Source organism: Dermacentor variabilis, chromosome 6 (assembly GCF_050947875.1).
Source record: "Dermacentor variabilis isolate Ectoservices chromosome 6, ASM5094787v1, whole genome shotgun sequence".
Lineage (NCBI taxonomy): Eukaryota > Metazoa > Arthropoda > Arachnida > Ixodida > Ixodidae > Dermacentor > Dermacentor variabilis.
Window position 1 is genome coordinate 53,710,290 of NC_134573.1, and position 27,105 is coordinate 53,737,394.

General features: G+C 47.0%; 1 protein-coding gene across 1 annotated transcript in view; it reads left to right on the forward strand.

The window, feature by feature from the left end:
• The window catches only part of LOC142586135 (glutamate receptor-like), a 102,151-nt gene extending 80,721 nt beyond the window's left edge, over positions 1 to 21,430 (forward strand). The window contains exon 7 of the mRNA XM_075697387.1: positions 21,251 to 21,430. Within this exon, the coding sequence (XP_075553502.1) occupies positions 21,251 to 21,430 (180 nt within the window). The remainder of the gene's footprint in view (positions 1 to 21,250) is intronic.
• Positions 21,431 to 27,105: the final 5,675 nt, after the last annotated feature.

Genomic DNA, 27,105 nt, shown 5'->3' on the forward strand with positions numbered 1-27,105 from the left:
AGTATCTGTTGGAAGCGGAATTTCGATTTAGGGCTTGAATTTTGTTTAAAATATTTTGAAAAACTCGAACGTGCGAAAAAAATACATGCACGACGTTTACAAACTGATAGCTCTGCATCAAGAGCAGATAGCGCGGTTCTTCAAACGGCATTTATTATAAGAGTCAAAGCGGACAAATTTGGTACGTCAATTTGTACCTTACGTGTATTGGTTACGTGGTGTACAAGGGTTCCGCAAAAGCCGTATTTCAATAATTCTAAATTTTTTCAGATTCATTTGTAACATATCAATTTTCTCCGCTGTAGAGGTACTATTAGATGTCATTAAGATAATTGTGATATTATTTTTCATTATAGAGTTAGAGTTTTAAAAGTGATAGTTTCGTTTTCTGAAAGTTTGCGAGTTTTTGCTAATTTTTAATAAAGAATTTACAAACTAAATGATAAATTCGAAACCAAAAGTCAATATATTTAAAATTTTTCTTTTAAACGCAACAAATCTCGTCAAATTTGGTGCAGTGGTTGCTGAGAAAAACGAATTCACCTTCTACATTTATTTAGATAGGAGCACCTGAGCTAATCCTTCCTGTTAAGGAGAAGGTCGAGTTGCAACTTGAGCCTCGCCCCCCCCCCCCGAACGAAATTTCTGGCTCCGCCACTGAGTGTGGCAGTACTACCCACCTCCTCCACCAAATATGTAACGCGGTTTATGGATCACTGAGAAACGCGACCGTCTCAGTCGAGCGTCAGACACCGAGAGCGACAGATCCCTCTTCGTCGGGGGGCCGATGATGATAGTGCGTCCATATGGCGCGCCAGTCCTCATTGCTACAAATATATATATATATATATATATATATATATATATATATATATATATATATATATATATATATATATATATATATATATATATATTTATATATATATATATATGTATATATTTATATATATATATATATATATATATATATATATATATAGAGAGAGAGAGAGAGAGAGAGAGAGAAAGCAGCAACCGCCATTATATTTGTAGGCTTCCACCTTTACTCGCAGCGGTAATTGCATGCGCATTCGCGCTACATGCGCTAAATCACACAAAAATATAGACTAAAATTTATCTTGATGGCTCATACTGCGGCTTTTTGACTAAAAACACTTTTAATATCAAGTCGGTCTTTCATTCACATCCATATTATTTACGTAGTCACAGCTTACGGGCTACCCTATCCTATGATTACGTCCCCTACAAGTGGAACGATATTCTGCACTGCCTACAATGCTTTCTTTCACCTGGGATTCACTGTCATTTGCATATTCACTTCTACACATTCAGCCTTTTAAACCATGCATTGCGTTTGAAGCCTTACTTCTTACGTAGAAACTTCATTTACTATTACCTGCTCTCGCATAAATTTCACCAATCCTCTAGCTCCGTATCAAACACGATCGACTTCAGCTAACTCTGTAGTAACGTTTTCATTTGCTACAATCAAGCTATGGAATAAACTACCATACAGTGTCAGGTCAAACATATCGTTTCACGCATTCAATCAAACATTTATCCTAGTAATTCATCAAACATTTGCAACCACGTGTGTTTTTTGCTGCAACTTACTGCTGATTCATGTTCTGCTGATCCTTCTGGTTGTCCTTTTGCGAGTTTTTAAAGTGAGAGCTGTAGTCATTGCTTTAGTATTTTTCATGACACGTACATTTTAATTTGTTAATTGACTGTTTACTGATGTGCCGGCCTTGGGGTTTCGCTTCTAATGTTCAAATTTTTTTAGGTTTTCCTGCTTGCTTCATGTGCCTCATTATAACTTATAATCGTATTAGACCACTAATAATAATTCCTTACTTGCAGGCTTCTGTTGCATACAATCCTAATGTCTTGTTTTTTATTTACTGTTTAGCTTAGGTACGTGCTTTGGGGAGTCGTTAAAATGATATCCCATTTTTTTCTTAATATACAGTCCCTTCGAACAACTTTGAGAAGCGTACTGGGGTCCTGTGTGTATATGAGTTTCTATATAAATACGTTTAATTATGATTTGATTGAAAAAAATGGCTGTGGGCGCTCAAGGTGTGTCTATTTTGCCCGGATCCGTGGGACTTTCACCACTTTTGCGGTATCCGTAATGTTATGGCTGGCGTCAGTGAGGAAAATTTTGTGTCTCACCTCCGAAGCCACGGTGAAAGCGTGGACACTTCAAGTACGTTAAGCCTCTTGCAACCGTTAAAAAAAGAAAATTGCAGTGCCGTCATATGGCTGACGCAATCAATCCGCTAGGAACACGTTTATAATATTGCATAAAGTGCAGAGCTAGTAGGAGTAATGACAGTATGACACCCAGAAAACGTGCCGTAATTAACGCGCGCAGTGCGGCGTGTGCTGACCAAAGGACATAGAAAACTCGATGACTGCGAGAAGTATCGGATGGAACTGCGGGGTCTTGTCGGCGTTGTTGCCTTCTGTCGAACTTCGCCGCGCCGACGACGGGCACGATGTGTGCGTTCTCTTGACACTTTTAAACTGCACGCTTTTGTCGACGTTGTCGCTTAGATTCGGTTTTCTTTTTCTGAACTGTCATGTCTGCACATCTTCGGCATTTAAGGTCAGCGTCAGCTACACGCAGTCACCGCCATTAACGGCGTGGTGCCTTGATTCAGTGCGATTAGCGTTTCGCTAGAGTGTCTTGGCCGATTTTCTGGAACAGGGCGGGCGCTTTTCCACGTGATGTGCAGGAAGCCGCTCTTCGGTGCGGAAACCACGCACTAGCAGGTAGTAGTCTAGTTACCATACCTTGGCGACTAGGTAGAGGAACTGTATAGTCTGCGTAAGATGTGTTACACTTAGTCACAGTAAGCGAAGTCGCCTAACGGGAGCTCTTAAACACAGCTTGTTCTGTACCATACTTTGCGATTGGGAGACGAAAACGCGTAGCCATCGTTCGCCACGTGGCGTTCAAATTCTGTAGCAACTGAAGATCATACAGGTGATGTGCAGCAATGTTGTTCAGAAAAGATATTAAAACTGAAGTCAGTATTTTTGTGTGTAATAACTCGCACGTGATTCCGCGATGCGCTAGCTAGCACGCGGGGAAGTTCTCAATGATGTGTTATACCTTTTACAGAAACATGCGCCCAAGGCCTAAGGGTTACAAGGTCGAAATGTTCTGCTTGGGGTTCTCAGTTTGCATCCTACCATAAGACAATGTTTAGAGGCAAGCTGTTGACCTCCAACCCACATATGCAGCCTCTTATAAAAATGAACAATTAATTTCTGATGAGAACGTTATGCATTCCCAATGTTACATCATACAGGCATCAGAAATGCATCGTCTAATGTTGCTTGGTGCCACAAGTACATCAGAGACTCCAACGGCAATGCACCTTAAGTTTCTCATAAGAGGAGTATACACCTTTTTATTTTGTTATTGGTAATGCCAAAGCACATCGCATTGTCCCGCAGCAGCGGTGGTGAAGAATGTAACAAAACTGTGATTGACAAGACTAGCATTTTGTTGGGTTATCCTGTACCCTCTACAGCAGGCGACACTCAACGGCCAACAATAGCGGCGAACACAGTCGGCGTTCGTCGAAAATCTATTCTGCCGGTCAAGCGCGTCGGTTTTTAAACAAGGATCATCGAAGGTTCCACACTCTCAAACAAATGTGCAACCTTTGGCTCATATCGTGCCACACAACAATAATAGTCATCTGCCTTGCTTGCGTTTCCTTTCTTGAAAACGCTGCGCTCCATACTTTCCTATAGAGAATACTCTGTCATGCTGATAACGCGCATGCTATTCGTGACTTGTAAGCACTGAGCTCACAACGTTAAAGAAAGGAAGTGCGGACAAGACAGATTACGATTATTGTTGTGTGGCAAGATACGACCCAAAGAGTGTAATTTTTCTACGAGTGCGGAGTAATCACTGGCGCCCACGTGTCTTGTAGAAAATTCTACAATATTCGCCTCACACAAGCAATGAGATCACTCCAGCTTGAGTGACAACACACAGTGAGCAGAAACATCGATACCATTCGAGAAACTTCCGATACACGGGCGCATCTCGCGCTGAGCGATAACAACCATTAGAAGGCGAGAAGCGGTCACCCGAAAAAGATAAACAAGTATACGTCTCTATGCCCCCCCCCCCTCTCGAAAAGCATTGTTCCAGTGCTACAAAAATAACAGGAGCAAGAAAAAGGAAACAATAAACAAAGTTAAAGCAACAAAGAAAGCCGAAAGTAACACAGTCCAAAAAAGAAAGCCCAGAGTTCAGCTATGGAAAGTCACAAAGTTCGTTAGCGCTGGCTTAAGTGGCACGACATGAAATATTTCAGGTCAAGACTGGCACCGCTGTGATAGTGAAATGCAGTCTGGCACGACCTTATACTGGAGCGCGTCAATGTGTCGGATGATCATTTAGGGTCCGAAATAGTGTCGCAATAGTCTCTCGGTAAGGCGTGATCTCATATTCGGGTACAAACCCAAACACGGTCGCCCGGCTGGCACGCCACATCGCGTCGTCCAAGTTTCTAGTGTCGATTGTCGGTCCTCTGCTTGTTCTCGATGCTCTAGTGGCAAAGCTGTCGGGCTTGTTCGGCGCGCTAAAGGTAGGCAGGGACGTCAACATTTTTTTCACCCGTGACGTGCGGCAGCATGACGTCGAGAGACTTCGTCAGGGTCCTTCCGTAAACCAGCTTGAACAGCGTGATCTCTGTTGTTTCTTGCACTGCCGCATTGTAAGCAAAAGTGACATACGGAAGCACCATAATCGACGTCCTGTGTTCGACGTCCACGTACATCGCTAAAAGCTTGGCGAGTGTCTTGTTCAGTCTTTGCAGTAGGCCATTCCTCTGCGAGTGATAGGCAGTGACCCTCCGGTGACTTCTCTGGCTCTACTGCAGGTTGGCTTCAGTAAGCGCAGTAGTAAAAGCTATTCCTCTGTGAGCAGTCAGGACTTCTGGCCCACCATGCCTCTGCAGGATGCTCTTGACGAAAAATTTGGCAACTTGGGCCACACTACCTTTATGCAGAGCTTCTCTTTTGGCGTAGCCGGTAAGGCCGTGGTCACGCGATTCACTTGTTTCGAGATGTGGATGTCGGAAAGGGCGCCAGCAAATTCATCCCGGTCTGCTGAAACGGGCGGCAAGGAGGCTAGATCGGCGGTACTAAACCCACTGACCTTTTCTGTGGTGCTGCGTCTTTCACCTCATAGCAAGAAAAAAATTATGTGAAGATATCACTATGATAATTAGAAGCCTATCCACTAGACAACTGTTTATCTGATTTCCCCCTTTCCAAGTTTTACCGACCTGAATATAGTTGTCATCGTGGGCCTTTAATGTATGTCTAACCCTCGAAAAAAGCGTTATCACGAATGTTTTGTTTCGGGAATACGTGTTACCCTTCAGAACTTGACCCCGGCGCAATCATCGACCTGAAGTCGAAGTCCATAATGCTGTCGGAAGGTCAAGCGATACAGCCGGACAACTCCCGTAGATACCGCGTCTTGAGTGCACTCGAAAATCAAGTGAGCATCGCGCCTCGCTACAGCACTGTCATTTCCGTAGGCACCGAAACAACTGCACACGTAGAACGAGTCCTCCCGGGTGATGAATATCTACTGCGCGATCGTGAAATTTGCATCGCAAGAGAGATCGCGCGACTGCATGGTGGACTGCTCGGTATGTGTTCGGGTAGCGGGAGACGTCGACGGTCAGGCGCGGCCAGTAATACCTTTCATGTATTCTCGATGGCGTCGGAGAGTATCCAAGGTGCCCAGAGGTCGAATCTTCATGTAGGTCGTGCAATACGTCAAGACGCAGTGCGAAAGGAACAGCAAGAATGTAGTTGATGCCGACTGGTGAGAATTTCGTCTTTACGAGTAGGTTATTTTGAAGCAAAAACGAAGACAATCCTTGCCTAAAGGGCCTAGTGACAACGTCCGTAATGGCTTCGAAATACTCGACGAGGCTATTTAGCTCCTTGTATGTTCATTGCTGTTAATCAAGTCTTCCGCGCTTGTTAGTCAAAAGAAGGCGTCGTCATCTTTGTTCTCTGGTGGCGGAGAGGGAATAGGGCCTCATGTTACGCAGTCAGCATCAGCGTGTTTTAGTCCAGGCATTCGCATTACCGTGATATCGTATTCTTGCAGTCTGAGGCTCTATCGCGCGAAGCGTCCTAAAGGGTCCCTTAAATTTCTTAGCCAGCACAACGTGTGATGGAAGTTGACGACTTTCAATGGCCTGTCATATAGGTAAGGGCCGAATTTCGTTGTAGCCTAAATAACGGTGAGGCATTAATGTTCTGTCGAAGAATAATTGCATTCCTCTTTTGACAGTGATGGGTTAGCATATGCAAGCACCCGTTCAAGTCTGTCTTTCCTGTGGACTAGGACGGCACCGAGGCCTAGGCCACTGGCATCAGTGTGGATTTCTGTATCGGCGTCCTCATCGACGTGTGCAAGTAGAGGCGGTGACTTCGTGCCTCGTTTGAGTTCTGAAATGCATCGTCCTGCGGCGTTTCCCCCTTGAACTCGACATCTCATTTAGTTAGATGTTGCAATTGCTTAGCAATTTGGCACATTTGGCTGTATTTCGCACACATGTCGAGCAATCTGCGCACTGATTTGGCGATAAGCTGCTGGAACTTTGCGATGGTGGCTTTCTTCTGCGGGTCGGGGCTAACTCCAGATTTGATAATGACGTGGCCTAGGAACAAAAGCTCATCGCAAGAGAAGCGGAACTTTACCGGCTTCAGGTTGAGCTCTGAAGGCGTGAAGGCTTCTGGCACTTCTAGAAGGTTTCTAGTACTTCTAATAAACGATCACCGTTGCTTAACGCGAAACCGACGATGTCATCCAAGTAACCATGGCACGTCTGCCACTTCAATCCTGCTAAGACCATGTCCATCACGCGCTGGAACTTTCGAGACGGCGAGCACAGTCCCAGTGGCGTGACCTTGAACTCTGAGAGTCCATCCGTTGTGATGAAGGCAGCCCTTTTCGAGATTTCGCGCTCTCTGTCGTCAAGTTCTATTTGCCAGTAGCCAGGCTTGTGATCCATCGCCGAGAAGCATTTAGAGTTGCAAAGCCGAACCAATGCGTCCTCTGTCCGTGGGAGATGGTATACGTCCTTCTTGTTGCTCTTGTTGAGTCTACGATTATGGACGCAGAAACGTGGCGTTCCGTCCTGTGTTTTTTTAACAAAACCACAGCAGATGCGCTCGGGCTTTTCGACTGCTCGATGATGTCGTCGCACATCATTTCGTTGACTTGTCTTACAGATTCATGTTCTCGCGTCGATACGCGTTAAGTGCTATAGCACAGTGGTCGATAGCAATCTTCATTTACTATGTAATGCTTTGGAGCTGGTGTTTGTCGACTCCTCCATGACGTCGAAAACCAGTTTGTATCGTCGGAGCAGGCTTCTGAGCTCTTGATTCTTCTTGACGGGGAGACTTGGATTTATGTCGAAGTCTCGTTCGAAATCTGTGGCCGTCGGGTAGATGTGGCAGAATCCGAGAGGACAAACGCATTGCTAGTATCTACAATTTCCTCGATGTATGCGATCTTCGTGCCTTATTGACGTGCTTGAAGTCCTGGCTGAAGTTGGTCAACGTCACTTTCCCTCTTCCTTCATGCAGTCGAGCGATCCCTCTTGCGATGCAAATTTCGCGATCGAGCTGTAGCAGTTCATCCCCCGCGAGGACTCCTTCTACGTGTGTGGGTGTTTCAGTGCCTACGGAAATGACAATGCTGTAGCGAGACGCGATGCTCACTTGATCTCCGAGCGCGCTCAAGACATGGTGTCTCCGAGAGCTGTCCGGCTGTATAGCTTGACCTTCCGACATCATTATGTACTTCGACTTCAGGTCGATGATTGCGCCGGGGTGAAGTGCTGAAGGATAACACGTATCCCCGAAACGAAACATTCGCGATAACGCTTTGTTCGAGGGTTGGACATATATTGAGGGTCCACGATGATCACTATCTTCAGGTAGGTATAAGCTTGGAAAGCGGGAACTCAGATAAACCGTTGTCCAGTGGATAGGCTTTAATTTTCATAATGATATTATTACGATATTACGATACTCAAGAGACGAGCCGCCGCAAGAACAACAATGAAGTGGGTCTCTGCCCTTGGCGCGAGCGAATCTCGGCCTGGGGCTCTGGCTCCAGTCCACTGTAAGTTAGTGTAAATAGCCTGTAAATAGCCTCTTCCATCTGTGTGTTTCTACACGTAACATTCTGGTAATGGTCAGAGATCCCCGCCCTCACCACTGAACTCCGAAGTGGTCGGCACACCGACCATGCCTCCCGGTGACGAGCACGCCTCTGCAACGGCTTCGGCTTGTCCGACTGCTCCAATCGTCACTGTTGCCCCACATCGTGACCCAGGTGTGTTCTCCGGCCTGGAGGGACAGGATGTCGGCGACTGGATCAAGCGCTAAGAACACGCCAGTGCTATTAACAGGTGGGACCCAATGATTATGTTCGCCATTGTGATCTTTTACCTCGGCGGCATAATTATCATATATTGCTTAAGCTAGCCAACTCCCGATCCTTCTCTGCCTCTCTTCTCTGTGTCCGACGGAGTCCACTACATACGTAACGCGCCCTGATGGACCGTACCAGGGCACCTTCAAGGCACCTTGCTTCAACAACTCCACGACGTACCCACTTCTGGGCCTCTCGGTGTTATTCGCACCTTTGATCGAGTCCAGCGCCGTTTTTTCTGGCCCGACCTCTACTGCTCTGTGCGCCGGTTTGCAACTTCTTGCGGCCTGTGGCAACGCCGGAAGCCCACCCCCATGGCTCCAGCTGGGCTTTTACAACCCATCGATATACGCACAGAGCCTTTCTTTCGGGTTAGCACTCGACCTGCTTGGCGCTTTTCCTTTCTCAGCTAAGGGCAACAAATGAATTGCGGTCGCCACTGATTGCACCACGCGTTTCGCTAATATGGGAGCTCTGCATAAAGTTGTGCCGCGGACGTCGCGGATTTTCTCCTACACAACGTCATCCTGCACCATGGGGCTCCACTTCAGGTTCTCACCGATTGGGGATGTTACTTCTTGTCAAAGGTAATTTATGATATCCTCTGCTTATGCTGTACTGAGTATTAAATGTCCGCTGCTTACCATGGACAGACTAACAGTCTCACAGAGCGGCTGAACACAACGCTTACCGACATGCTTGCTATGTATATTTCTCCAGGTCTCCAGGCCTGGGGTGTCACTCTGCCACATGTCATTTTCGCGTACAATACGTCCAGCCATGATACTTCAGGTTACTCACCGTTATATCTCCTGTTTGGTGGTGATCGCATTTTGCCCTGGACACTACTTCCACCAGTCACAGCGTCGCACACTGCTTATGCACGCGATGCAATTTCTATGGCAGTACGGGCTCGTCAGATTCCCTGCGCTCACCTCACTAATTCGCAGGCTGCCCGGAAGTACTATTACGATACGCATCATAGGGACGTGCAATATTTGCATGGTTTCCTTGTTCTCCTGTGGTCACCATCTCGTCGTGTGGGACTATCGGAAAAACTTCTGTTGCGATATTCAGGTCCCCACCGAATACAGCGACATCTTTCAGATCTGACGTACGAGATTGCTCCCGAAGACCCAGGCCCGTCGTCTATACAGCCAAGAACCGATGTTGTCCACGTTTTTTCGTTTACAGCCCTACGTGCGTGCCTTTGCCGGTCCATAATCGCTAGCGCCGGGTCGCCGCTCCAGTCCTGCCGGCATAGTATCGTGCTGCAGAACAGGACGTGCAGACAAGATACGATGACCAATAAGTGTTGTTGCTTGGGCGCTTCAGCCGCCATGTTATAATGACAGCCGGTGCCTTCCACAGTCGCCTTCAGCATTCGCCCAGGGACTCGTATAGTGGTGCCGAACATAAGCTCAGCGGCGCTGGTGGAAGAGTCGCTGCAAACAGTGGCGCGGATGCCAAGCCTAACCAAAGGAAAGCGCTCGATTCATGATGAAGGAAAAGTCCAAGGCATGAGTGAAACTTTCAGTTGAGATCATGGAACGTAAACGTTCCATGATCCCGTTGGATATCGGGTGGTAAGAGGCAGCCTTGGTATTATTGGCGCTGACTAGCCGAAGTAGATTGGCGAAGAATGTTGAGTCAAATAAATCGCCACGGTCAGTCGTAATGGTGGAAAGGGCGCCGCACCGGCTAATTCAGAATGTGACGAGTGCTCGAGCTATCGACGCCCCCGTTAAGTGCAGAACGGGCATCACTTCAGGCCATCTGGTGAACCCGTCAATGCCGGTTAACTGGCAGCGATGGTTGTCGCAGGAAGAAAGGGAGCCAACAAGGCCGCGCGGATGGCTGAAGCGGGCATCCGCGGACAGGAATGTGCCAAGAGGAGTCGCAGTGTCATCTTTCACTTTAAACTGTTGGTAGTTGACGCATGCGCGTGACCAACGAGGAATGTCTATGTTGATACTGGGCCACACATAACGAGAAGTGACGAATGGGTATGAAGCGCAGCGGGAATACCAGGATGAGACACGGAATTGACGGCATCATAGAGGGCCCGACGGTATACGCCAAGCACGTAAGGACTAGAACGCCCGGCTGACGCATCATAAACGAGGGGCACGTCGCAGTGAGGAAGCAAGATATCTTCAAACACCAAAGAGATAGTGCTCGTTTGAAGGAGCTGGAGCTCGGCGTCGACACTTTGGGTGCTAGCTATGGCTGTGAAGTCGATGACCGGTCGGCCTTGTATAGTTGCATGGATGGCGGCGCAAGAAAGTGCGTCGGATAGGGCGTCGGATTTCCCGCTGGCGTGACGAATGTCGCTGATGAATTCAAAAATTAGGCGAGCTATCTGATTCCGCGGGAAGTGTAGGAGGTGCTGATGGGCTCTAGGGCGGAATTCAGTGGTTCACGGTCAGTAAGGAGTTCAATAAGTAAGGAAGTAAGTAAATAAGTTCATTAATAAATTTGCATAAATCATCTGGAACCTTATTCTTTTTATGACAGACCCAACCCTGGTCTTCAACAATTTAACAACAAAATTGGAAGCGTATAATCGGAGTGTACGAATCTAACACAGGACACTCACGTGCTCTCAGCCCCTAGAAACCCCTGTATAAAACGATCCCTCTTACGAAGTAGTAATAAACATGGTAACCTTCGTCAAAAATGAAAACGCCAACCCTTCAATGTAACATTAATGCCACGGTACGTAACTTATTCTAGTACTCCTACCAGACTTTTGAAAGGAGCCAAGGAATCCTACTCTGAGAAAGGGATTGTTAAACGCAAAAATACCAACCACAATACCTGGGATACCATTACGTCCCTTATTTAACAATCTTCACCAAACCGCCCACTGAACAAACTTAATACAGAAACAAGGGTAGTAACGGAAGCCACTGATATCGGAAATGAATGCGATGCTTTTTTCCATCCTGCAGTTGATCGTTCACGAGACAGTATACAACAGCCAGTACTCAGCCGGCAAAACCCTTATTCATTTTACTTGAACCCTACGTCCCCCAAAGAAATTTCCGGTTCAATCGCTTAAGAGCTACAGATGCCGGCTTTGACAATTTACAACCCTCGAGAACCAAATTAATATCAGCTCATATCATTGACGTAAGTGCGTACACTATGAACTGCACAAACTACTTTCACAAATCTAATCTTCTCTCGCCTGAGAAACACGGGTTGCCTAAAGGTTATTCGACTGAAATAGTTGCAGCATCATTCACTGACAAAATAAATCACGGCATTCAAAATGGCCATATTGCTGGTTCAGTTTTTGTTGACTTCAGTAAAGCATTTGACGCCATCTGTCATAATATTCTTCCCAACATATTTGAAGCGCTGGGTATTCGTTACCCGACTATTTCTCTCATCCCCAGTTATCTGAATAACAGAATGAAAGTTGAAGATTTCAGTGCTTATCAGTCGCGTACTAAATCAGTCACTAGGGATGTCTCGCAAAGCTCGCTCTTAGGCCGTTCACTTTTCCTCGTGTACATAAATGATCTTCCTCACTCTTTACCCAGTACTTCATCGATACTATATGCTGACGACACCACGATATTTACTAATAGCAAATGTTCAAATGCTGGAATAAATTGTTTACAATCTAGCCCCGACACTTTATCTGCGCGGTGCACAAATAATAGACCACAGATCAACCTTTAGAAAATTAAGTTTATGCTTTTTCATACACATCAGCTAGTCATCGCGCCCGCACCACTGCTAACCTTGCAAACTCATGTTCTTTCGCCTGCACATAAGGTTGTTTTCCGTTGCCTGAAACTTGACCCCCACGATAACTTTTAATGGCCTGCTAACATGATCTCAAAAAATGCCTTTAGAATAAGAGTGCTAGGGCGCTATAACGTTAAACTATTCCAAACTTTTCTATTGCAATTCTGCAATCAGCCCTCCGCGATTGGCAAAAACATTTTTGGGGTCAGTTCCACTTCACCTGTCTGTCATACGACGTCACGATAACCGCGATAACTCACCTTCTGATATGAGATGTGCACAATGATTATGCATGACTTAACCGAATAAATGAAAACTAGTTATTTCTGATTCGACGCCTTTTTGCCATTATCTCTCGGTTATTGGTCAAAAGTTTTCGGGCTGCACCCACTTGATCTGCCTGTCACGTGACGTCACAAAACCGCAAAACTCACCGCGTCAAAGTGACATGTACGCGCTAAAGATGCATTAGTATGCCGAACAAACTGAATTTTCTTCTGAATAGCCGTAGACTGCCCCGTTCCGAAAGGAATAAAAGATGGCTGGCGCCGATCGCTCAGGCACTGGCTTCTCACACCTGCCGGAGACCATAGTTATGTTTGCGTATAATAAAGCTTTTTGTGTTCCCGTGTAACGTTTTCGACCACTTTCGGAACGTTTGCGAGCGCGTTCTGCCAACTCTTCTTTGCGGAGGATCCTTTTTTGTGTCCTTTTTAAGCTTCCATTGCAGCACCGTCTTCATTCGGTTATCGATATTCAGTGCAGTGGCTCAACCCCATCAAATGCCTCTTCACTTGAGCGTGCTCCTCGCCTCTCGTCAGCCAACTAGACAAGACAAGCCGCTCAGTGTAGGCAATGCTATTCGTTTTGAAAGCAAACAAAACTCACCTCCTATGAACAAGGAGAGTTTTCGATTGGTCTGTTCAGACAACCCTGCGGGTGACCGCCCGATGCTTGTGTCGGCGGTTACAAAAATTTGATGTCACGAGATTGGAATAAAAACACATTGGGATATCATTACTTTATAAAGACCCTAAGTTTAATGCGCTCGCATTTCACACAAAATATTACTTCACATTATTATGCATTTATGCATTGTCACTTATAAGAGTGCATCTCAGTTTGCGGAAACCCATATTCGACGCGCATTGCATATTTGCAGCATTTACAAAACCAAGCCTTGAGGATCATCAATTTCTTTAGTTACATGTCACACGCAATGTTAATTTTCACTTCCTCAAAAATAATACCGCTACGTGATATGCTCCAGCTCAAATAGGTTTTGCTAACGTACCGCACACTAAAGGATGAAATCATTTTAGGTTCATTGAATATATATGATCTTACCAACACCAGCTATACGAGGTTTTCCTCTAAAAACAATTTTATTCCCTAGAATAAACTCTAATTATAGAATGTTTGCTGCCCTTTTTACGCCCATTAAATGGTGGAGAAAACTGCCACTCTATATTGTCACGTAGTGGTGACGGCAGTCGCAGGGACGATGAGTACGGACAAAAGCTCGTCGAAAGAAGACTGTTTGTTGGGCTGACTTGCGCCCACAATGCCCTGAATTACCCGACGGCGGCGAGGCGACCAGCGTGCTCGGCAGTCATCGAACAGAATGCCCGCCGCTGTCGTCTGCGCTCAATTTAAAGCGCGTCTTGGCACGTCTCAACTGGACGCGTCTTGCGTCGCATGGCGGCAGCGCGTCTTGCGTTGGTCGCGTGGCGGCAGACTTGAAGAGTGAGCAAGCACTGCACAGATTCGCGGCAATGTAAAAACCGGCCGCACAACATTAGCATTCAAGCGGGTGAGGAAAATATATTAATAACGACACTACTGGCCACCGAGGAATTAATTAATATGAACGGATATTGTGTACAAATTTATTTTGGAGTTATTGATGCTTTCTTGTGCCCCATGTATTGATTTTAATAGACTGAGAAATGAAAAGTTTTGCTTTGAATAGCATCTATTTGACTTGTACTTCACGTATGCTACACATATTTCTGTTTATAATTGTCTGCTATATTAATGTCGTGTTCTTGATATATGTCATTCCTGTTTCACGAATGTGCCAATTCCTACATTATTATTTACTGTTAAGCAGCATCTATTTCGTTTGCTTGTTTGATTGGAACTTCAAGTATTGTAAGGGCCTTTCTTATGGGTGATTATCTACTTCAGTAACTTCGTTTAATCTGTTGTCTGTCGCTTTTATGTTGTCATTACGTATTATTTACCATATTGTTAACATACTAATATTAGGTCCCTCTCACAGTTTTTCTAACTCCGGGACCTCCTCCCGTGTTAATGTAGAGTGATTAAACGAATAATATTAAAATATTGATGAAATAAATATCGAACGACCTGAACGGAGCATCCCTCGAGTAATGTCGAAAGTGTTTCACAGCCAAATAGATTACAAGCAGCACTCCGCCGAACGTGCCGCAGCGACGCTCAGAGGGCACGAGGTTCTGGGGAAAGAAGCCAATTGGCTGCTAAGCAACAGCAAAGAACTGACACGCTGACAGCAGTGTCCGATGCGCTAACCATGAAAGATGTTTAAAATGTACAAGGAGCGTATTGGGCCGGAAATACCTTCTTTGATGCCTCTAAACGTGCGCTCAACGGTGCCGTTTCAGGCCATGGGTGTACTCCGTGTCTTGAGGACAAGAGAAGGTCATGTAGACGCTGTAGTATATTGGCGCAGTGAGTACTCAAGCGGCAGTAATAGTTAGCGAAGCCAAGCAATTTACGCAGTTTCCAGGTGCTCTACGGCTGAGGAAACTCACGGATTGATGTGACGCTGGTCGGGAGTAGAGGAATGCGATTGCGGTGACGCGACGGCCGAAGCAATCCAACTCTGTCATGCCGAATTCACTCTTCGGACCGTTAACGACAAGACCAAGCTTGCTGATTCATGCGAGCACTTGACGTAAATATAGCTTACGAGCTTCAGCTGTGGGGCTGTAGATGAGGATGTCGTCAAGATAGGCAGAGCAGCACATCAAGCCCTGTAATAACTAATCTACGAAACGCGAGATGTCTGGGCCGCATTACAAAGACCGAAATGCATGCGTAGATATTCGAACAGGCCGAACGGTGTTTTAATGGCGGTCCTTGGAATATCTGAGGATTCCATAGGAATATAGTGGTAGGCTTGCGACAGGTCGACCAGATCTGAGAAAGGTGCAGCCGCGCAGTGCCGACGTAAAGTCCTGAGTGTGAGGTATTGGGTACAGGTCTGGCACAGCGGTATTGTCGGGAGCATGGTAGTCTCTCTAGGGGCGCCAGTCCCCGGTCTTCTTGGACACCATATGGAGTGGCGATTCTCAAGGACTGTAGGAGGGACTAATGGAGCCAAGGCCGAGCATGTGTTCAAACGCCTCTTTGGGGATAGTTACGCCATCGGGCGCGAGGCAACGAGGCCGAAGAACCACGGGAGGGGCAGTCGTAACAATATGATGCATAACGCAATGAGCGACCGAAGACTGATAGGAGGTGGGTCGGAAGACATCTGGAAACTCAGCAAGGACGGCTGACCAAGGGTCGAGAAAGGCCATGTACGGCTGGAGAAGACGAAACGGTGGCACTTGGCCAGAAGCTGCCTGGACAGTTGAGCTCGTCTCGGAGTAATTAATGTGGCAGGGCTGCACCTCGACAATGAGCTTGTGTGCCAAAGAACGTCGCCTTCGATGGAGGGCTGGCGCGCGGGCGCGATGACAAAGATCCAGTGAAAAGTATCTCTGAGGCCGCAGTCAAGCCTCACCGATTTTTGTCTGCAGGTACCGATGGTTGGTTCATCGACTGCAGTGAGAAGATGCGAGTCGGTGGCGCTCAGCCAGCCTGGCGGCGCTCAGCCAACATAGGAGGAAGCACGCAAATCGCGCTCCCAGTATCGACGAGATGACTGACTTCGGTGACGCGGTTGGTGACGTGGAAAGGGTGCCTGGATCTGGTGCCGGAAAGAGCGGTCGCTGTCAATGTCCGGGCCAACTGGTTCCCTCGTAGGAACAGGGCTGGTAGCACTGGTTTGCCCGACAGTCATAGCGACGGAGGTACCAGCAAAGCGTAACGGGAGGACAGCGATGTTCAGAGTGACCAGTGCTGGGTGGCGAGGTCTCGACGAAGAACGCAGCCGGCGTGTTCGGATGGCAGCAACCTCAGCTATCACTCGGCCTACTTGCCGTGCGAGCTCTGCGTTAGCTCCGAGGAGACGCGCGTAGGTGTCGCCAGTGGGTGCGCTGTGGAGCGGAGCGTCCGGAGGGCGATGAACTGTGGCCACACAGGGAAAGCTGACATCCACAAACTTGCCAGCCAAGTCGGCCACATTCCAACGTTGTGAAAGAATAGATGATCAGAATAATGCGCACCTGCGATGGAAGTCACTGCAGGAAAAGTTCCCAGCGAAGGGCACAGCAGTCAAAGCTTGTAGACGATGCAATATGTCGGTAGGTTTGCGGTCGCCAAGCTCCTCCAATGTAATGAATTGCCCTAATCAATGCTCACCCGTTTCAGTGGTGCGCCGGATGAGCGTCACCTTAAGGTGCTCCTAGCGGCGGTCGATGGGTGGGGAGCGTAAAACATGCCGAACAATTGTAGCAGTAGTAGGTGAAAGCGCTGCGACGACGTGGTTGTGGCATACTCAACTGTGAACTGAGGCGATGTTCACGGAACGAGAATTCGCTGGTAATAACCCAATGTTCCGTGTCCTATGGCCAGAACTTCGGAAGGTCGAGACCTGCGACCTCGCGATCGCTAGTTAGTGGCGCTGACGGCAGTACTTGATTGGGAGAATCCAACGCCATGACTGACTGTATAGAAAGCGGACTGCGAAGACAGCGGGGCTCGAGCTCCTTGCAGTTGCAAGCCGAGCGAAACCGCTGAGGCACCAGGATCTAGGAGTGATGAGGCGAAGTCCAGAGTCACCAATTTGTGGGTGAATAAAAACCAGAGGGACGCTGGTGTCTGCTGTCAAAAACTATATTTTAGCCGAGAACGCTCAATCAGGGCGAAGCCTGATTCCACCGATTCCACTGCTCGGGCACGGTTAGCGTGCAGGTCCTGTCGTCCTCTTTTTGCGACCGGACTATTGTTGCAGGTAGTAGTGCACTACAAGGCCGTCAGTCAATCCTTGCGAATCTCTGAATTCAACCTGACCACGCCTATCCTTTTCTGATGTTTGGTAGGGCTCCGTAAGCATGTGCCTTTTGGCCAGCCCGCTTTCGAGCTTTATTTACGTTGCTTTTTCAAAGGCAAGCAGTTCAAAGTGTTACTGTCAATATCGCAGCGAATGTGTGCCACCGAAAGCTTGCTTGGCTCTTGAACCAATGCATAACACAAGGATGGTGCAGATTTAACGCGTCGCTGGCATCAAGGCAATGCGCTGCCGCAGATGGTAAGACGATGACGACAGCGAAGAGATTGGTATCTACTCACTGAGCTATGCCGGTGGTGACGGTGCTATAGTGACGAAATCTGGAGCGGCAATATTGATGGCTAAGGTGTTTTCTTCATTTCATAAGGTGTTGTTCCTTTCACTTTCAGAAATAGATAATGCTATTAATTCGGTGTTCTTCGTTCTTGTCTCGTAGATTGAAATATGGATTTAAATAATCTCTATATCTCATTCATCCCAGAGAGTAGCTGTATGCGGAGAAATGTTCGCTCCCTCACTCGCTTACACAAACACATACGCACACACGCTCGCACGCACGCACACACAAACACACAGGGATACGACACATGTTCGTCCACATTTACATTTGAACTCGCCCAGCTATGCACATGCACCCAGCCACAGAAATCTACGCACGCAGGCACGCACGCGGACCTGCACGCATACAGAATTGCGCGTATGCATGCACACGCATGCACGCACTCATGCGCACGCAGATTCAAATAGGGAGACACAAACACGTGTGCAGATGCAAATGCAAGTACACATACGCGCACGCTCAAGGCGTGCACACGCATAGAGACTCCCTCTTTTTTCCTGCTGCCTCACAAAAACATGCGCGTGCAAACAGATGGTTGACGCTCGCTCTGTAGGTACTCTTCAAACGCCAGCTTAAATTAATTGCTGTACGGTTTAAATATGCCACTTCTCCAAGTCAGGACAACTTCTACCAAGAGTCCAAAACCATTTTCTCCTGTCGTGTGAGATATTCGCCCATCCCGGATAAAAACACCGGTTTAACGCACCACCAATGTTCCGACTAAGTGCCATAAATGCCTATGTTTTTACAATGAATTACCTTCTCGGCGCACTCTCCTGAAACTGGTTGATACTCGGCTCATATATTGAAATGAACATTTCTAAAATTGGGTCCATTCAATTACACATCTGCATTGGCATGAAGTTTCACAGAATGATGAAGGTTAAATATCCGGAATTCTGGCGTATGTCCATACTACAAGGCACGATAACTTTTCTTTACTTTTCCTAATGCTAACACAGACATGCCTGTGCTTGTTTTTATGTTCCCCCAGGAAAAAATATCTGCTAATAAAAGCGATGACATAAGATATGAGCTACCTACTGTAACGTTTCAGGAAGAAAGCATATAAATTATAATATATGAAGAGCAGTCCTGGAAAGAATCGACAGTGGTTTAGCTCGGCTATGCCAGGATATGCGTAGCGAAAGCTAAAGCATAGCTTGGTTAGGCTTGGTTGATCTTGAGTGCAAGTACAGATTAGTCTGGTTGTCTAGCTATGTTGCGGCGTTTAGCCACTCGTTCGGCGCGTTGTTCTTCTGTTTCCTGGGCAATTCGTTTCCTCTTCATCTCGTTCCGATGTCGATTCCAGGCCTCCTCCTGCTTATCAGAGTTGTCGCCGTCCGTACTGCCAACTCCACTGTAGTTGCGGCTCACGCGAGCTCTCCCTTTTCAATCCTCCATGTTATCAGGCATACGACTCAGCTTCCAGTGCGAGCGGACGCGAGCGCAGCGACGAGGAACGCGGGGTGACGTCATACCAAAGGCGGCCGCGGAAAGGCGCGGCGCTGCGCAATGGCGGAACACCTGTGATCGGTGCTAATAGTGGAGCATGCGCAGTAGAGACTAAGGATCGAGCGAGAGAGAAATATCCGCGGCGAGGCCTGCATTGTGACGTCATGTGCCTCCACTGAGCACGGCGAAATTGCAAGTTAGCGGTGAGTAAAGCTTTCGCTTTAAAACCAAAACTGACACCAGATCTTGAGTTTTGTGTTTCGGCCATCTAGTGGACGACTGACCAATTCAGTCCAATGTGGCGTTAAAGAAATAACACGCAGCACGGCGCCTAACCACTGCCAGTATGACTAGGAGGCATAGATGCGAGGAAATAAATGACTCGGTCCAACGTTTTCGCACTGATACGCTCGGATTTTGAGAGATACCGCGTGAATTTGCATGAGTGTGTTTAAAAATCGCTTTTGGGAACATTGTTACGCCTTGTGCAGAACGTAGAGATAGGCATCACTTGAAAGCTGAGTCTCCGGCTACATACGCTGTAGCGACGTTTAGGATAGCAGCCGTACTTTTTTCACAAGTACCGTTTTTTGTCTAGGAAAACGAGCACAAATTTTCGTCGTTGCCATAGGCTTCCATTGCGTAATCTTTAATGACGTTGAGAACAAAATTTTAGCTTGCCACAGCATGATGACTCCATTGGGCTCGTGTGGATTGTCTTCTAGAATATGTCTGTCACCTGCCTTCTTCAATTCTCGACCCTCAGCTTTAATTATTCGCAAAGTACCCGCTCGTTCTATATAAAAAGCGCCAGCTTCTTACCGCGGCAGCTTGGGGCCTTAGTTGGGAAGCATCCAGAAAGCAGAATATGGTTGCCTCATCTCAAATTGTCTCTTCGAGTGGCACATACCGAGTAGCCGCTGTTCACATGAACGAGGTTAAAAAAATTCACCGACTATTACGACACTCCCCTCTGCGAACTTAGAGCTAAACTGCATACATATGCATGTCGTCATTTCGCGATATATTGCCTGGCGCGGACAATCTGTTTAATGCGGCATGATGCAGACGGAGCGAAGAGAGGCACGACTGCCTCAGTAACCGGGATGATCACGAGGGGAAGCCCATAGTTGACATGTGTGCACGATCCGCAACAGCAGTCGCAGACAAATCCGTTCGTGCAGAGCTTCGTTTCCGTATATGATATCGATGGCGTAATCAGTGAAATGACCACACGCGCTACTCTAGCGCCTTCTTGTAACAGTCTTCGGCGCGATGCCTGTCTTGCACGGCAGTACCATTTTCTTCTCACGCTCTGGCCATACCCTCATCCACCGCTTCCCGCCTTATGGCTCCGCTGCACCCTCCTCTTCCGCTTTCCTGTTCATGCTCTCTTTGCTATTGCCGCCTTTCATCCGGGCTCCGTGAAGGCTTTTATCCTTCACTCGAGCCGTTGGCCCGGTTGCCAGTATGCCCAGGCACAACAGCGACGCTCGCAGCAGGAAAGGGCGCCTAAGACCTGCTCTCTGAAACGGACATCACAGCGAAAAATGCGCCCGCTTCCCAAAGAAGTTTATGTTTATAAAACTGCGTTCGAGAAGTTCAGACAAACATACAAAACGCGAACACGAGCACAGGCGATGGAACGCGTTCACTTGTTGTATGCGGTTCTGAAATTCTGCAGAACCATTTTCGAATTATGTGATGCCAATTATGCCCAGCCTAACCACTATTCAAAGAACGCTAATCACAATAAAGTGCTTTTTTTATGGATCACATTCTTAGACTAAAATCACACTTTGATTGGCCGCGTTTAACGATTTTCCTGATTGAGGTATACATCCACGGGTTTCATAGAATTTAGTAAAATAAATGTGATCGTTTATTTGTTGTTTTTCGAATGCAATCACCAATGACGGTGATATAAAAAGCCTGCTTCCGATACGCGGTGGTGTCCTCAAAGTTGTGTCATGCTGTCACCCTTTAGCGCGACTTTCTTCGAACTCACATGATGCAGTCATCTCAAGGAGCCACAGAGCAGAAAATATGGAGCATGATCCGGCGCCACGGGACCGACATGTACGGCCTGCTAAGCTTCCCGGAAGAAATGTTGCACGAAATGGTCCAGGAGAAGGCGGTCGTCATCCATGCCGAAATGGTTGCCCGAAACGAGGCGAGTTCTTGCTATTTGGGGTGACATGGTCCATAATAATAAGTATGGGGTTTTACGTGGCAAAACAACTTTCTGATTATGAGGCACGCCGTAGTGGAGGAGTCCGAAAATTCCGACCACCCGGGGTTCTTTAACGTGTACCTAAATCTAAGTACACGGGTGTTTTCGAATTTCGCCCCCATCGAAATGCGGCTGCCGTGGCTGGGATTTGATCCCGTGACCTCGTGCTCAGCAGCCCAGCACCATAGCCACTTAGCAACCACGGCGGGTGACATAGTTCTTACATATTAAAACCCAAAACGTAACTGGTCTTGTCTGTAATGGTAATTGAGTGTTCGTAATTCTTCCAAAATTATTTATATATATTTTCCTGAAACACAGTGCCAACTGGGCAGAAGGCTATTACGACCCGTCGCATAAATATATATGCAATGTCAGGCCCGTCGCCATGAACGCAACAAATATTTCCTTAGCACTTTATAGCTCTTACACAATTATGTGACGCATTAAACCATGAACAAGAACTGATATTTTTCCTATAATATATGGGCTGCTTAATATTTAGCTGAAAGTTATCTGTTGTAAGGAATACAAATTGGCCACATTGATACTGAGCAACGCTTCGAGCTTCTCCCTAAATTTGGTAGCGCACCTCTTGGAGTACTATCGGGTGGCATCAGCATCCGTACTCAAGCGATGACACATTGTCTTTCGGTTTTCAGAGTCTTACGCTTTCATTTAGTGCCACATTCAATTTATTTTATCTGGGCCTCACTAGTCGGAACATAAGAAATACGTTGCGTCATCATTTCTAGACACTAGACGGTTTTACAATAGTGTCGTCTCACGTACGCTAAGTGTAAGAAATTTTGTGTGAGGCCATGGTGCGCGTCTTTCAAAAATTTTAGTTTACCGTGCGGGAACGTAAACATATCATCATCATGGACCTACTACGCCTACTGCAGGGCAAAGGCTCTGCCATACTTCTCCAACTACCCGGTCGTCTGCTAAATGTGACCTTGTTATCCCTGCAAACCTAATCTCCTCCGCACACCTAACTTTCAGCCGCCCCCTGCTACGCTTCCCTTCTCTTCGAATCCACTCCGTAAACTTTAATGGCCCTCGGTTATCTTCCCTTCCCATTACATGCCCTGCCCATGGCCATTTTGTTTCTTGATTTCAATTGAGATGTCCTTAACAGGCATTTGTTCCCGCACCCAATCTGCACTCTTCTTTTCTTTTAACGTTACACCCATCATTCTACTTTTCATGACCCGTTGCGCGATCCTGAATTGAAATAGAAGCCTTTTCTTGAGCATCCACGTTTCCGCCCTGTAGGTGAGTACTGGTAAGAAAATGCTCTTTTACACTTTTCTCTTGAGGGAAAATGGCAACCTGCTGTTTATTATATGAGAATGCCTGCCAAACGCACCCCAGCCAATTCTTATACGTCGGATTATCTCAATCTCATGATTATGATCCGCGGTCACTACCGGCCCTAAGTAGATGTATTCTGTACCACCTCTAGTGCCTCGTTACCTATCGCAAACTGGTGTTCTCTTTTGAGAAGCTTAAACAGTAGTTTTATGCAGATTAATTTTAGACTCAGCTTTCTGTTTTGCCCGTCCAGGTCAGTGAGCATACGCAGTTGGTTTCCTGATTTACTAAGCAAGGCAATATCATTAGCCGATCGCAAGTTACTCAGACATTCTCCATGACCTATTATCCCCACTTCTTCCCAATCGAGGTCTCTAAATACCTCCTGCAAACACGCTGTGAAAGCATTGGAGAGATCGTATCTCCCTGCCTAACGCCCTTAATTGGGATTTTGTTGCTTTCTTTCTGGAGGACTACAGTGGCTGTGGAGCCGCTATAGATATCTTTCGGTATTCTTACATACGGCTCGTCTACACCCTGATCCCGTAATGACTGTATGACTGCTGAGGTTTCGACTGAATCAAAAGTTTTCTTGTTATCAAAAATGCTATATATAGGGGTTGGTTATATTCCGGAAAATTCTCTATCACCTGATTGATAGTGTGAATATGGTCGATTGTTGAGTAGCCTTTACGGAATCCTGCCTGGTGCTTTGGTTGACAGAAATCTAATGTGTACCTGATTCTATTTGCTATTACCTTAGTAAACACTTTGTAGCCATCGGACAGCAAGCTGATCGGTCTATAATTTTTCAAGTCTTTGGCATCCCTTTACTTATGAATTAAGATGATGTTGGCGTTCTTCCACGATTTCGGTACGCTCGAGATCATGAGGCATTGCGCATACAGCGTGGCCATTTTTCTAGAACAATCTGCCCACCATGCTTCAACAAATATGCTGATACCTGATCGTCCCCAGCTGCCTTCCCCTTTTGCGTAGCTCCAAAGGCTTTCTTTACTTCTTCCGGCGTTAGTTGTGAGATGTCCAATTCCTCTACTCTATTCCTTCTTCCATTATCGTCGTGGGTGCCACCGGTGCCGTATAAATCTCTTTAAGACTCCTCAGCCACTTGAACTATCTTATCGATCATAGTAATATTATTGCAGGCTTCTCTCTTGACGCATACATCTGATTCTTGCCTGTTCCTAGTTTCTTCTTCACTGCTTTTAAGCTTCCTCCGTTCGGGAAAGCATGCTGAATTCTATCGCTATTATACTTCCTCATGTCCGCTAAATCAGGCTTGTTTATTACACTGGAAAGTTCTGCCAGTTCTATTCTAGCAATAGGGTTAGAGGCTTTCATGCACTGGTCTTTCTTAATCCGATCCTTCGTCTCCTGCGATAGCTTACCGATATCCTCTCTAACGAAATTACTAAAAAACATTAAAATATGGCGTTTTACGTGCCAAAACAACTTTCTGATTATGAGGCATGCCGTAGTGGAGGACTCGGGAAATTTTGACCACCTGAGGTTCTTTAACCTGCACCTAAATTTAAGTACACGGGTGTTTTCGCATTTCTCCCCCATCGAAATGCGGTCGCCGTGGCCGGGATTCGATCCCGCGACCTCGTGCTCAGCAGTCTAGCACCATAGCTACTGAGCAACCACGGCGGGTAACGAAATTACTACTGACTTCTATTGCACACTCCTTTATTATGCCCATAAGATTGTCATTCATTGCTTATACAATAAGGTCCTCTTCCTGAGGTAGGGCAGCACACCTGTTCTGTAGGTTCATCTGGAAGTCCTTTATTTTCCCTCTTAACGCTAACTCATTGATCGGTTGCGTATGTACCAGGTTCTTCCGTTCCATCCGCAAGTCTAGATTAATTCGAGATCTTATCATCCTATGATCACTGAAGCGCACTTTGCCGATCACGTGCACATGTATGAGGCCACGGTTTTTGCAGAGTATGCAGTCTATTTCATTTCGCGTCTCGCCATTCGTGCTCCTCCACGTCTATTTTAGGTTATCCAGGTTGCGGAAGAAGGTATTCATTATGCGCTAATTGTTCCGTTCTGCAAACTCTACTAATAACTCTCCCCAGCTATTACTAGAACCCATGCCATATTCCCCCACTGATTTGTCTCTAGCCTAGTTCCTGCCTGCCCTAGCATTGAAGTCGCTCATCCGTATAGTGTATTTTGTTTCGACTTTACCCATCGCCGATTCCTTAGTGTCTTCATAGAAGCTTTCGACTTGCTGTTCATCACGACTGGCTCTAGGCGTGTTGGCCGGTACGATCTTCAATGTGTATCTCTTATTGGGTTTCACTACAAGACCTGCCACACTCTCTTAAATGCTATACATTTTCCTGCATGTATTAATTCCAATAATCAGGAATCCGACTTCTAGTTCTCGTCTCTCCGCTACGGCCTCGTAGCACAGGACGTGCCCGCTTTTTAGCACTGTATATGCTTCTTGTAGCCTCGTAACTTCACTGAGCCCTATTATATCCCATTTACTGCCCTCTAATTCTTCCAATAGCACAGCTAGGCTCGCCTCACCAGGTAACGTTCTGGCGTTAAACGTTGCCAGGTTCAGATTCCAATGGCGGTCTGTCCGGATCCAGAGATTCTTAGCAGTCTCTGCTGCGTCACAGGTCTGTCCGCCGCCGTGGTCAGTTGCCGCCGTGGTCAGGGAACTGAGAGCCGGGGCTTGATTATTGTATTGATACTGGATGTTGAGGCCCGGTACTGCACCAGGGTAGCCAATCATGCTCCCGTGAAGGAGTGCGTGTTACCGTTTCTGGTCACAGGAATCAGGTCGCACTCCAGGCCTGCTTATGCAATTTTTATAAATACGCGTTTTTTTTTATTCTGGTGGAAAATTGCGCGGCAACGAGATTTAAACCACGGTCCTTTTGCACGCGAGGCAGGATGCTCGACCTCTATGCCATTTCTCCATAAATTAGGGCGTCGTCAGATGCCTCTACCAAACGTATCCAAGCTAAGACGATCCATTACCAACGGTCCTGTAGTTGTTATGCGGCCGCGTCTTGTTCGGCGTACGTGCTCCAGAATCGCCGAACCATCTCATAAATTGGGCGGGGTATGTGCTCCTAATTTGAATTATTCAAGTGAGTTGAGAGAAAGTGAAAGCTAATTAAGGTAAACGGTGCTGATCAATGAGAGCAAAAGCGTAGCCATGACGAGAATTCACGCTGAAGCGGTAGCAATTGGTGCCACCATGTTCCAAAACGCTCTTTTTGGCGTAAACATTAAAGATGCCAAATATCGTGCGCTATCATAGCGCACGTGAACCGCAGTGTGCCCTAAAGTTCACAGCAAGCCCAGTGAGGAAAATACTATTTCTCTACGCACGCAACGCTTTTAGGTGTAACTGCAAACGCTATACTAAAGCTGTCTATTTTGACAGCGTGACGCTTTCACCCTGTAACCTGCTGCAAGTATAGGGTATGCATTGTTCTTAATTTCTTCATTTATGCAAAACTGCTTACCCGTGTGGGGCAGCGGTATAGTGTGTAATATATATATATATATATATACATATCGCCGCCAGCCTTGCGAGAAAGAAAAGACGACCGACATATCCCAACTGCGTAGCCGCCACACCGGGAGCGTCAAGCAAAGCACCGCAAGGCAACGCTCGGTCGGTGCTGACAGGCCGGCGGCTCGTGCGCGAGAATCGGACGAGTGGGATGCGACAAGAGGCGACAAAGAGGAGAACGACGTTCGAAGGAGCGAAGCTCGAGGGGCGTTTTTTGTTGTTGTTGAGTGCTCAGTCGGCTTTTGTTGACGGGCACAGGTTCGCCCAGCATAAATCAGTTTTCGTAGAAACGGCTGTCGTAACTTTGGGTTACATAACTGGTGGAGGTGCGGGGTATAATTCCAAGCCCCACACAGTCCAGGGAAGGTAGCCCGGATCCCCGAAGTTTGGAGCCAACCGAATTAACGCCTGTCCACCAACGCACGAGTCACCGTATACGAGGTGACGCCCCCGGGTTTGGTCCTCTCACCGATTCACCAAGGGCAGCGGCGGCAGGCAGCCGAGGTACCAGTGCGATGGCTACTCAAATAACCCCTTCTCACGTCCTCGTTGACTCACCCCGGACGCCAGAATCCTTCCGCGGAGACACATTCGAGGATGCCGAGGAATGGCTCGAAAACTTCGAGTGTGTCGTCAGGTGTAACGGTTGGGACGAGACAAAGAAACTCCGGTTGTGTACTTGGGGCTGGAGGAATCTGCACGCATGTGGTTTCAAAACCACGAAGCGTCGTTATCATCGTGGAGCGACTTC